The sequence below is a fragment of the Pseudopodoces humilis genome, chromosome 8 (assembly GCF_049639895.1).
Source record: "Pseudopodoces humilis isolate 2021_Gansu_Grassland_sample_001 chromosome 8, ASM4963989v1, whole genome shotgun sequence".
In the NCBI taxonomy this organism is placed as follows: domain Eukaryota; kingdom Metazoa; phylum Chordata; class Aves; order Passeriformes; family Paridae; genus Pseudopodoces; species Pseudopodoces humilis.
Window position 1 is genome coordinate 18,781,577 of NC_142207.1, and position 13,994 is coordinate 18,795,570.

The 13,994-nt window shown below is 38.9% G+C and overlaps 1 protein-coding gene across 4 annotated transcripts in view; it reads right to left on the reverse strand.

The window, feature by feature from the left end:
- Nucleotides 1–7,839: 7,839 nt before the first annotated feature.
- STK39 (serine/threonine kinase 39) overlaps nucleotides 7,840–13,994 on the reverse strand; it is an 85,860-nt gene continuing 79,705 nt past the window's right edge. For 3 of the 4 annotated variants that reach the window (XM_088058816.1, XM_014249236.2, XM_088058815.1), the window contains exons 16-17: nucleotides 13,268–13,332; nucleotides 7,840–9,275 (exon numbers count right to left, since the gene is read on the reverse strand). In XM_088058816.1, coding sequence (XP_087914942.1) covers nucleotides 9,201–9,275; nucleotides 13,268–13,332 — 140 coding nt within the window. In that variant the 3' untranslated portion in view covers nucleotides 7,840–9,200. Of the gene's footprint in view, nucleotides 9,276–12,902; nucleotides 13,104–13,267; nucleotides 13,333–13,994 lie in introns of those variants that run through there. The other variant, XM_088058814.1, reaches the window with a different exon arrangement.

The following is a 13,994-nucleotide window of genomic DNA, read 5'->3' on the forward strand; positions in this document are numbered from 1 at the left end:
ACACCTCTGCATGAACCACAACACAGCATCTGTGGGTCCCAGAGACCTCGTTAGACAGTGGGACTAGGGAAACAGAACAAGGGGCCCTATGCCCCACACTTCTCTCATGTCAAATGCTGGGATGCATGAACCCAGACAAAAATGTTTTTGTAAAAAAAGAACATTTCAGAACAGAGGAAAAAGAAAACAAACTATTTTGTGAACTGCAAGGTTCACAACAGTTTTATGTACCTATAAATTGGGACAGAAAAAGAAATACCACGGAGAGCTGAACTACATTACTGATGTAATTTTTGGAAAAATCAAAGGCCACTAATTTAATCTGTATGTGAGATAGAGTTTTGTTTGTTTATGAAATTGCTGCCATGCACTTCCTAGATAGGAAACAAGGACAGCATATAAACAAGCAAGATAAGTAGAAAAAAGATGCATAAACCTTGAGGATGTATTAAATAGTTTATCAGGATCTTTGTCTTCACCCTGAGGTTTTCAGTCATGTGCCTCCCTACGAAGTGAGTGCTGAAACTACTGAGTGAAAATAAAGGAATGTACAAGAGAAACATGCTAGTGCAGGGTGAGAGAATCAGAGCCCAGGTATTTGCTCACAGGCACTTACAGTCTAAATATAAACTAGGAGGTAACAATATTCCCTGTATCTACTGGCAATGCTTCACTTGCCACTCTGCTCCACAGAATTTCCTCCTCTCCTCTTTGAATAAATAATGAGCACAGGCTGAGCAGCAAGACTGCATCCAGGTGATGTTCTGGAGGTCCATCCACACCCATCACACCTGCACTCTGTACACGAGGCTCCGCGATTCACTGCAACCAGCACCCCATGGACAGCGAGAGATAGGCCCTGCTGGGGCCACCTTCACTGCAAGAGCTCAGCTACCTCCACAAAGCAGAGCGACAAAAACACAAAATAAAAGTTACAGTTACAAAATAATATGGTATAAATAATTTATTCTATGCATTGCCTTGGCAGAAATTAATAAAAATAAAGATGTAAGAAGGAATACTTGATCAGTGGTAGCCCCACCAAAACCTCACATATTCAATAAAACAGGAGATTTTACAATTATTAACCAGCCAAAATTTCAACTTAGGCTAAACACACTCTGCCTCAAATCATTGTGAGAACATATTATCTGCATGTCTCAGTATCTCAAAGTATATCCCTTGCTAAACCAGAACAGTACCAAGCATCTTCAAAATGCCAATTTCATAACAAGTAAAACACTGTCGCGTTTCTGTAACACTAAAGACACATCTAACACTCCCTAATCTGGGAAGCAAACCTGTTTACTCTTTGAACTGAAACAGAATGTTCGATTCACTTTACTGTGATTGTATCCAACAGCTGTCTTCAGACACCAATTTGGTATGTCACAAGGACTCTTCCAAAGGGTATTTTTAGGCCTTCAGCTTATACCAGAAAAGGGAAGGAATGTTAAATTAACTTCAGTACTGTTACTTTTAGTATAAACTCTTAATGTTGCCTAAACATTTTATAGGGCATATGCAAATATAACAGCCCCCCCAACAACCCCTATCTGGATTTAAATATGTATAGCCTTACTATAAGACTTCTTTTGCAATTACTTTACTAAAAATTAAAATATTTGGCTATAAAAAAGCTCAACTAAGCTGACAACAGAATATGAATATGACAAAAAAGGGGAAAGGGTAACACTCACACATTTGCTTGAACACAGCACTTCTTTGACTTCCACAGGCCAATCCAAGCTACACTACCTTCAAACAGCACAGAACTCAGAGATTTGGACCTTTGCTGGCCTTTTAAATCCATGCACATAAAGCACTTTTAAATGAGTAATTAATGTAACACTAAATTGTAGCTCAGTAGCTCTCATCCAAGAGTCTAGATTCATCTTTGCAAAAATCCTTTTAGAGGAAAAGAGAAAAAAAGAAAGTATCAAGCAATACAAAAGTGCAGGAGTTTCCTCACCCCTTCCATCTTTCGTAAAACATCAGGTTTATGGGTGATTTGGCAGTGCCCCATCTGACAGGCAAATTTACAAGGTTAGCACTGAACCTAATCAGAGATAATCAGAAAACTCTTTCTCGCTGGTGTAATTTTCTGCTTGGATAGCTCTGCTATGCTATTATAAATAGGAAAAGCTTGCAGCACAAGCAGGGTAGAAGACTTTAGAGATATTTTAGTAATCACCTTCCATTCAAATCACACCTACTCTTTAATCACGATTGGATCCTTTTCCATTTTATAGCCCCAAGAGTAAACTGAGGCGCTTATAATCGACACAGATCAGGAGTGAAATTTTAGTCCCACTGAAGCTATTGTGAAATATTATTAATTCATAGGGCTGAGGTTTCAATAATGGTCCTTCCCTCTGGATCCTCTGCTCTAATTCAAGGCGGATTTCTCCATCCTCTTCCTATTTCTCATAATATACAGTAAATGCTCCAATGCTTTGTTTTAATCAGAGGATTAAACAATTAATAATAAAATAATAATAATAATAAACAGTTGTTGATCTAACAAGGAGAGAAAAGAGAGAGAGAAACAGATCCTGAATGCAACAGGATTCTTAGCTGATTCTATGAGATGATGACAATAGTTTCAGGTTTAACAACCTCAACCAGGTAACTACTGCACTTTTCCTCACTGCAAACACTTCACAAAAACCTTTCCACAGAGCTGGAAAAAGTGGCTAGGAGTTTCATTTAATTTCACAAACATCTCATCTTGCACTGTCAGAAAGCTGCAGCTTTCAGCTTATGCTATAGGATCTCTGCAACAGAAGCAACATGGAAAACTGTAAAATCAATTTCTTTGACCAAGTACAAAGTCCTGCAAAAAAAGGCATAATAAATTTACCTCTAGGTGGGTGTCGCCCTGGAAATTGTACCTTTCTGATAATGTTTTCATAGTTTTAGTTACTTTCTCATGAAAGTAAAAAACATAAGTTTATCACCTTACTTCTAAGAAACGTCCTTTGATGGACGTTTCTCATGACCAGTATGTTTGGGAAGGTGCTAACTTAATTATCCAATCCCTAGCCATTGTCGAGAATCTGTAAGTACTGGAGTCAGAGAAGAATGGCACTGTTTTTTGTTCTCACACAAAGATGTTTGGGTGAATCATTTCATGTCCTCTAGTGACAGGAGGGTACATTCAGAGCCAAAGACCTCAGCTCAGCTCTCCCTGGGGGAGCAATGAGCAGACTGGGTGAGGCCGGGAGCTGCTGGTGCACTATGGCACAAGAGTCTGCTCCCACCAGCCAGCACAGGAGGGGAGCAATGGGCAGCAGGACTGATAAACCCCAGGGAGGCCTGGGAGAAGAAGAAGCATTGATACCCACACCTCCCTTGTTCTGAAAAATCTGTGTTTGCTGACCATTTGATTTTTGATTTTGCCAGAACGAAACAACCTTCATACAAATACTAGAAGGTTAAGGTAACAGTCTTCAAAAGCTTTCCTTGCCCTCTACATTATAAATCATCACAGGTACAATAGAGGTGTGAGTTGGAGGGGGGAGAAGCAATTTGGTGGGTTTCCCCTGCCCCAATACCAGAATGCTTCATAAAACCAATGCCAAGCTTTCAAAAACAGAGATGCAGGCCTATCCCTTAAAGCAGCAATTTAGTACTAAACAGCCTGTCTTCCAGAACAGAGCAGTTTTATTACTGTGAGGTTAAGTCTTTTTGCCTATTAATTTATTTTTATAGGACACAAGTAGCACAGTCCACCTGCTCAAACCCTCTTGACAGGCTGTGGTCCTTCTGCTTCATTACTTATAATTGCCTGTTGATGACAGCTACGCACACTGCTTTTTAGGTGAAAAGACAAATGTATTACCAAATAACTACACATTCCTATACATTTTGAGATGTCATAACTCAACTGTCCTCAAAGGAAAGAAAACTAGATTGGTGGGGTCTACTGAGTAAATGTGACACCACTCAAAAAGCCTTTTTGCAAAGCCTTTTTGCTCAAAAAAAAGTAAAGTTAATCTAAAAAACCTCAGCACTCCTACTCCTGAGCACCATCTTTCCTGAATGAGTCTGAATGATTACATGGATGAAAAAGAACCAGGTAACAATCTGGTTTCTTTCCATAAGAATAAATAAATAAATAAAAATTAAATAAATCTCCCTATTTGAAACATAGCTGGTTTTTATTAATTTTTAGAAGCGTACCCGTAGGGAAAAAACTGAGTAAAGGCATATATTTTCCATCTACTCCAATTCTATTTTGTGTAGCTGCTCCTCTACATAAACACATCCACTTGCATAAGTGATTTTCTACACCCTACTGAGATGATAAACAAGCATAGCCTTTCAAATTCATGCCTGAAAATTAGATGGCAAAATATGCATATCTCAAAAAGGACAAGATTACCTCCCTATTGGTTTATGCAGGGAAAATTACATTTCTCCTTCTTACCACATACTCTTCCATGTCTCTATAATTGCTCACTGAGCCACCATTGCCCATATTCTCAATGTTATAAGCAGCAGACAACTTCACAACTACTGAGTTTGATTCAACATCTCAGATGAACACAACTATAAAAGCAGCTTGATGAGCATCAATCTAACAATCATAAAGCAACTATAAAACCACATTTTTATGTGCACTGCAACGTTACTCTTAGTCATTGAGGGAAAATGAATAACTAAAATGTCACAATGCTCAACTAATATGCCTGGATTATTTCATCAGCTGGGCCACTGTGCAATAAAATGCAAGAAAACCAGACTTTGTTAAGAGTTTTTGTGGTTGGAGTAAACCTAGCTGTTCATTAGCAGTTCATGCACAGGGTACTCAAAGATGTAAGCTCCTGATGCTTTTCCAACTTCTCATTTTAAAATAATTAGCATTCTTTGTGCATGCACATGCATGAGTACATTGCAAGAGAGTGGGAAGGCTGCCCACATGATGCAGCAGAAAAACCCACAACAGTTGACTGAATAAAGTTCTATCACAATTGATTCAGAGAAAAAACAGACCAACTGCTATTTGTTATCAACAAGGTCTCTCTTTTGGTTTTTTTGCTGCTTTGATAAAATCTGGGAGGGAAAGGTGGGACTGGGCAGCAACATCCTCTGCTCCCTGCTAAACAGAAATCAGGATTTTCAATGCACTCAATTAGCAGCGTTTTAGGTCTGTGTCAGATCCCTCATCAGAGCTAATTGATTTCAGGCACAGGCCAATCTCACCATTCAACATCATTATGCAGAGGTAGGTGGTGAAAAGGAAAACAGATCTCTGATTAAAGAAAAGCATGAGGGGGAGGCACACCACTTACACGCTGCACACAGCATTCCCTCTCAAAGAAATAGCAGTGTTTAAAAACATTCTGAAGAGACGCCTCGCAATCAAATTTCATAGGACTGCTCTGGAAGCCCCAAAATTGGATGTGACATTGGACCAAGCTATGTGAAAAGGCACACATCTTTCTCTCAGGAGAGAATGTGAGCAAGAGAAAATTCAATTATGCTTCCTGACTTATTTCCCTACTCCTCCTTCCACTCCCATTCACAAATGGTGTTTAGGGCAACAGAAGAAACTGTGATAGTACATAGGATAATATTCTAGAAAACAAGAATACTTATCACAACTAGCTAGCTGAATTGCAGTTTGAATGCACAACTCTGTACATGTTGGTGGGAAGATCTGAGGTCAGCGCTTGTCAGAAGGAAGAGATGTGCTCCTGTTCTCTTGGCACAAAAAGCGTATGTTGCCAGGATGGGAAACAGCTTTCCTGGCCTAAAGCCCACACTGGAGTCCCACGAGATAAAAGGCTGGAAACGTCCCTTCTCTCCCACTCATTTACACATGCAGTTAGTCTCCAAACCTGTTTCTGTGCTAAGCAAAGTTCTATGTTTATATTCATCCTAACACTTTGAAACCAAAAAATGCAGAACTATGTTTTGACTGACTTTCATCTCAGTCCACAGAGGTACTTTCAGCAAGCTAAAGCACAGCACACTGGCATGGCTGGCTCCATGGACACTGACATTAATCAGCCTACAGAGCCTGCAAGTGCCCAGCTGCAGGCACTGGCATGTAATCATCATACAGATGATTATATTTTTAGCACCATCTAATTAAGTCTTATTCTCCTGGCCTTAGAGACAGCTACATGGTAGCTCCCCTGTTCCCACTTCAACTCATTAATTAGAGACCTTTTCTTTCAAACAAGACAGGTGCTGTAACCAGCAACACCAGCACCACCACTATTTTGGGGGGCAAGTCATGTCACACATATAAGAGTTTCACCCAGCTTCTAAATGCTTTTTATGTAAATGTGAACCAATTAATAGCTCCTAGTTTTCTCTTCTCCCTTATTATTCAGCAAAGGATGTGTATATGATAATAAGGAAACAAATCACTATTACGTTTGCATTTACGTCTACTCGTAGCTTGCTCGCTGCTTTCTACTGCAGTGTACTGTACATTTTCACCTTTTTTTATCTTTATATCCTAAGAGTATAAACTATTTATAAATGTCATTTTAACACACTAAAGCTTTAATTACCCTTTCTTTCTACCTTTTAAAAATGCATTTTGTTCACTTTGTATTTATACACAATATCTTAGCAGTAAAAACAAGAAAGAACTTTTAAAACCCAACATGGCTGTGATAACAATGCCACTCGAATTTGCTGCCTCACTGAACCACAGAAACATCACCATGTTTCTGCATCAGACCACAAGTGAGCAACAACTGTTACGACTTTATCTTGGTGCAATACTGCTGACTGTCTCAATTAAAGCATTACATTCTTTATTTAGATACCTCCTGCAGCCCCAACCAGCACAGCAGATGAGCACTTTTGACAGTTGCTACTCATATCCCAACACTTTCTCCCAGCTTCTGGGGAGGTGTATAGCAAGTAGAACATGATTTTCATCCAAATATATGTTCTATACATATTCCACTTCTTTTTCTAGAATGGCAAAAACAAGAAGCTTTCCTGAACATTCGCTTCGTCTGAGAAAGTACTGTAGAAGCTCCAACTATTCTGCAGGTGGATCGGTCAATAACGGCGCAATGCTTAGAAACAAGTACATTAAAATACATAAAAATAATCCCATCGCAGTGCTGCAGGGCATCACCTGGGGCACTGGTACGTGCACATTTCAGGTAAATGCTTTATTTGCTCACACTCTGGCACAAAGGTGAATCCACAGCTGCCGGCTCGCAGCCTGCCCCGCAGACGGACGCGCTGCGTTCTGACAGCACAGCCGAGGCTGCCCAGGGCCCGCAGCCCCGCCGGGGCCAGAAACACCGGGCCTGGGCCCCTGCAGAAAGGCTCGCTTACCTGTGTTCGCCGGACACAGGTCCCTGTTGAAAAGCTCACTTACCCGGCTGTTGGCCGGCCCAGGCCCCTGTAGAAAGGCTCACTTACCCCACTGTTCGCCGGCCCAGGCCTGGGTCTCGCCCACCAAGAGCTCCGCGGGCACCACCCGCCCCAGGGGGCCTGGCCGGCCCCAACGCGCCTCACCTGGGCCGCCGACCCCAGCCCGGGCCCTGCCCCTCTCCGCCCACACAGGCCAGCAGCACACAGGGCCTGCCCCGGGAAAACCATTGACTTCTTTAAATAACCCCTTGGGGGCCTCAAAAATGGCTTCTGCAGAGCGCTGGAGAGCAAGGAGCGAAAGCAACCTTCTACCCCGAGAGCGTAAGCAGCATTTCCGCTCCTCCTCCCAAAACCAAGTAAGGGCAGCGGCCTTTTCTAATAACCACTCTGTAATCCACGCAGAGCATGGAAATTCAAAAGACAAATCAATCTGTGCAATACATCTTTATTTTAATTTTATTTTTTTAACCTTTGCAGTCATCTTGGAATAATCATCATGTAAACAGTAGGATGGGATAGAATTACATTGAGTCGTATGCAAATAGTTCTAGAACACCTCAACGATTATGACATCATAAATAACTTCTCTTAACAATATATATTTGCCATTTTCAGTACATTAAAGAGCTGCCACTTATCTAGGAGTAACTAGGAAGTAGTTTAAAGTGTAACCTCTGAGAAACACATCTCCAAATGCAGAAGTCTTTCTAAGGTTCCCTAGCTCCGTAACATCTATGTCACAGGTTAAGCAGAGGACTACTTGGGTCGAAGTGTTGTCTTTGTAACAGAGTTTTACTTTATCATTGCACAAAGCCCTATTATTTTCACTCCACCTTGGTATTTTGCAGAACTTAAAATAAAGCTTCAGCTCCATTCTTCAAGTTTTTATTCACCTGTATGAAACCGGTTTCTATCATTAAGGGTAAGTCAGATCAGAGATGGACACAGTAAGCGTTCTACCTTAACAACAGTTCACAGTAGTTCTAGCTCGTAGACTTCCCCAATAAAGCATAGTCAAAATACTTTTAACACCTTTGCTACTGTATATACCCTCCTTGCTCATATAACTATATATATTTTTATATATTGTACCATATGTATGGTACTTCTAGAAAATGGAGATTATTTATATAAGCAGCCTCAGGCACATTCGTAATACATTAATATCTGCAAGGCACCTCCCACACCCTTGATGATCAGTTTGTGGACTGTTTTTTTTGACACGCAACCAACAAAAGCTTGCTAATGCCGAATCAAATTATTCCAGAAGAACCCTAGAAGTTACCAAATACTGCAAAGACATACCTGAAACTTTTTTAAATAGTGGGAGATTAACTGCAAATAGCACATAATCAAGTCAAATCATTTTCTTATTACTAGTAATATGTAATGCATAAATATATGAAAAATAAAATTCACAGTAATTTTTAAATCTAGAATTCAAGTAGGCTAATATTTCTAAACTTTTATATGTATGTTAATTTCTAAATGTAACAGAACAGAGGCAGTATTATCAACCACAAGTACAGGTAAAATAGTATCACTCAAAGTCTATGAAAGAAGTAAGCTTGATAGAAAGTTCCTTTTGTAACCAATAAATACAGCCACCTGAGAGCATTTCCACAGGCTTTTCACTTAGGGGGAATCCAAATCAACTGCTAAGAGACATTTAGGAGCATTCTGAACGTTAAGAGCAGCGGTGTAGCTGTGGGCTTTGCTTGTTCTGACTTTGTGAATTGCTAGATAATGAAGCAGAACTCAGTGTGTGGTGCATTAATTTTCCTTTGCATCTAAGCTGGCTTTTTCGCAATCTCACAATTCGGCTTGGGGTCAAGGGACAGACATCAGCTGACACTTAACTGAGCAAAACCAATCAGTTTCACTTCATCAGGAATCTCAGTGCCATCACAGCCAGAGGCCTGCAAGTACAAACAGAAATGTTTAGTATATCACGCTACAAAAGGAGCATTTGACAGCCAGGATATAGTTTCCCCATATTGCCCAGTCAGCAAACAGCTTGATTGAAGAAAAGCTTTCAGACTGCTTCATGTGGTCTCTGTCGGTGTCAACCAATTGCATCCTTAATTTTAGCAAACTCCTGTAGTCAATATTAAAAATTATGGAAAAAAATACTGGAAAATGGACACTGAAATACCCAAATTCTTTAAACCAAATTTTCCAGACTGGTGCCAAATTTACTTTTTCATGGGAGTAAATAGTTTTCACTCATGAAGAGCGTCTAACATACATGTATGGAATCCACTTTTTACCACTGTACACAGCAAATGTCTCATGAGTCCAGCCAGGAAGTGAGTTTGGAATAGCAAACAGCTGAATTTTTAAACAAGATATTGAAGCAGTCTACAAAGAGTACATACTAATATTTGTAAAAGGACAGCTCCCTCCTGTCAGTACAATCTAGTACTTAAAACTGTACAGTTTATATTCTTCAGTAAAGCCTGTCACAAAACAAACTGACACAAGCAATCAGTTCATTTTTCATATATAACAATTAGAATATAAAACCACTTTGCTCAGGACTAAACTATTACTTTAGATCTGTTTTAGAAAAAAATATGCTGGAAGCAAAGCATTTTTATGTTTTGATTTTTAAACACAAAATTTGCGTATGTAGACATTTTAAATAAAGGGGTTTATACATTTTAACCTGCATGGTAGATAAGTCAAAATACTAATAGAATTGGATTAAAAGTGTGCAACGCTAACTTACTTATGACAGATGCCTTCAGATTCTTTTGCATATCACAAAATATCCCCAACAGAACAATTGGTTCACACTATAAAACTGCTTTTGATCCTTTTTTGCATTAGCAGCAGTTGAGCCCTTTACTAGAACTGGTTCATGAGCATGCACTGTAAGGTAAAGAGCTGTCAGATTGTGCATACAAGGTGCACTACATGACACAATCCATTGACTTCTCATGACCAGAAATAAAACTGTGTTGACACTTGTGGAAGCATTACATCAGGCTACTCCTTCAAATTTACTTTGAGCAGACACAGAGAACAGAAGTTCTCTCCTCAGATACTATTTCACAACTGTTATTACACAGAAGCAGCAAGTTAGAGAGAGGTCTGAGGTCACTCTTGGTTACTATTCAGATTGGATTGGGAATTTACCAAATAAATGGAGTTTGAATTTTGTACCTAAATTTAATGCTAGAAAGTGCTAATACTACTAACATCATTCTACACTTCAGCTAGCTATCAGTCTTCTCAAAACCATGCTAAACAACATATCTACATGCATATAGACTTTTAAATGCCTTCCTTAACAGCAAATATTATGTCTATTTAATGCACCTGGGATCTATTAATTTAGATTTTGTGCTTAGCATAAATACAAATACTATACAGAAACTGCAACCTTAAAGTATTCAGTAGAGACTGAACACACTCTGTCATTAATGGGTTTTTCCCCACGTTTTTCATATGCAAGGTCCTTACACAAAATGCAAATTATGCTGTGCAATAATTTAGTGTTTCCTTGAGTATTTCCAAGATTATTTGTGTATTAAAGCAGTGTCCTTCCCAAAGTGTGGACAGCTGGATCCTACAGGGAAGTTTTCAATCTGTGTTAGCAAAGACAACTAGGGGATATTTAATGCTATATATGTTCTGCAGAATGACATAATTTTTAAGAGCAAAGACACATTGATTAAAAACATGCAAGAGGGGGAATCCAACCCCTGCCATCCAGGCACCTCACCTTAAAAATTTTCTTTACTATTTCAGTAATAATTAAATACAAAAGTAGTTACAACATAAACTGTTCCTTTTTTGCCCTTAAGATGAACATGCTTGCTGTTTGAATACAAAATATTATATACCAGCAAAATACCGGCAAACTTTAAGCAGTGAGATACTAACCAGATTCCCTGTCCAGAAATGCCAGCAACTAATCCTAGACTAAGGAATATTTTTCAGTTGAATTTTTTGAATGGATATAGGATTAGCTACATTTAGACCTTTAATCCCCATTAAATATTCACCAACAAAATGTGTTTTAATCAAGTTGTATACAAATGCTGTCAAATTAAGTGAGATCTCTCAAAGAGGTAACAAAGACCCAGTAGTGCATACAAAGATATAAAAGAGTTCTCATAGGCAACAATTAATTTAGCAACACCACTATTCAATACAGAAATAGGAAAAGCAGAACATAAATTAATCCAAGGAGAAAAATAAACTAGGATACTTCTTGTTATGGTCTTTTCCTCATCAAAATAGGAACTAGTGCAGGAAACCTAGGTCAAATGTATGAGGAAAAAACTAAGGTTAAAAATTAATGTCTAGAATTTCTATGTATCCAGCAGAACTTACCTACAGCATGGACAAAGGCATTGATTTTGGATTGTCTATTAATTCTGATTATGGTAAGGAGCAGGATGATAGCAGCATTCACTCACTGGAATCTGGAATTCTATGTGACATTGAGTGAACCCCAGCAATAAATCCAACTGAATCACAAAAAAATAGAAAAAAATACCCCAGTCTAAATTTTCAAGTGGGTTTGTTTTCAACATGTATAACCTGGATACTACAGGATATAATGTTTAGGAATCACAAGCCTCTATTTTAAGTGTGGGAATGAGAAACCCAGGCTTCTGCAGAGCCTCTGGAGTATCTGTTATCTAAGGGCTCTTGGTGAGATGCCATTTACTATACAATAAAGCCAAGTCAGATGTTTAGACAGCAAGAGCACAGATCAGCTGCAAAAAGAGAAGTATTAGCTTATAAGCTATATTTATAGCAAAGGCCAGAGAAAGAAAGGAAGTTGAGTTACATGTCTTTATTCCCCTAGCCCGACCCCTCCTCAGAAGAAATGTGGAAGTTCTGGGGTTTTTACTGGACTGTAGAGGAAAAATGAGTTCAAATGAGTCAGCTAAAACTCCTTAGATCTGTATAAAGAATGACATGGGAAGAAGAGTCCTGAATTAATACATCATCATCAATTAGGTCTAAAAATGGCTCTCTACAGCAGCTGCTTTTATAAACAAAGCTGTGATTCTTGAGCTCTGCTTATCTAACAGACATTAAGTTTAGTCTCTCATATGACTGAGTCACTCTCAGCAAAAGGTGCTGAAAGCTAACTGGTATTTACATAACTAATAGTTCAATAGCTTCTGGTATATGCATTTTTCAAGTTAATTTTAACAAGAAATAAAAGCAAACACAGCACATCAATTCTGACTCAAGTTTTTGCAATGCACATTTATTAATATTAAATTAGATCTATAATGCTATGATGAAAATTGACCAAAATTAAGGACCTATGGTCCAATGTACAAAATGCAGCACAGAAATGAGTCCTAAGCCCCCGCCCAGGGTCTGATTAAATACATACAAAGGATAGGAAGAGATGGAGAAGGAGAAACAGCAATGAAATACAGTGGGAGAAAGACCAACTTGCAGGTGTGGATGGTCAACTGAAAGAAGGGGAAAAGAACTAAGGAGAAAGCAGTGGAGAAGGTGACCTGCATGCAAGAAGAATGGGGGCAGGTGTTGGAAAAAATGGGATTGGAACAGTATGTCCATCAGCAGACAACACTTCAGAGGGTGGTGGGGGTGAAGGAGTGTTTACGTAGCTATTACAGTTTTCTCTGCTTTACTTGTTTCTGCAGTTCTTCCCAGGGGTTTTCTTACTGCAGCTTCTCACCTAAACCTCAGACTGCCTCACAACTCATGTGACTGAACCTCCTTCCCCATGCAGTTATGGAGCTGTCCTGTTAAAAAAGGGTTTAAGCTTTTTCTCTAAAACATGGCAATTTCAGTCACTTTATCTGTCAACACATTTGTTTAACAGAATAGCTGTAACTGAGATAGAACCCAGATTCTACGTGAAAATTGTGATTATTTATTTGTTTCTTCCATTGATGCTTTTACTTACCAACTTAAAAGTCAATGTTTTCAAGGCCTTTGGATCATCTACTATCTTCTGTAAGTTAGCAGCAACTGTAAAAGACAAAAAAATATGATTTACAAGAAATTGCATTCAACTTGACATCAAGCCTTTTGTTGAATCTTCTACTTAATTATACACATAAACATGTCTGTAAATTACCACTTGGATCATTTAATCACCCTCCAGCTGTTGTTTCAGAGGGCAGTGGGCTGCCATAAATCCTATTTCCTTTCTTTCTTGGTCACTGATATTTTGTGGCTATGTGAACTGATTCAGGGGAACAATGTGCCTGAAAATCAAATAACAGAAAAAAAACCCCTACTAATTTTCAGTTTAGTCTATTCCATAAACAGTTAGCAATCACGCAAATGCAAATGCAAGGAGGATGGGAGAATCACACAGCCAAGGATAAACTGATGGCTGGCATGATTTATATCATGTTTCTGCTATAGCCAGGGTCACTATCAGCATCAGCTTCTGGCAGAACACTGAGCTCACTGTCCCCTCTAACAGGTTTTATGCATGTGCTTTTCTCCCTTGGGCTGGCATTAACACAGACTCTAGATATGTTACAGCTCACTAGCAGGAAAAAAAAAAGAAAGCAAACCAAAGAAAAAAAGGTAAAATATAAGAGTGACATAAAAAGATCTGATCTTCAAACTACTCTCTTAGAAAACATGATCTAAGTTTGTCAAGTAACAGTAATAAACAC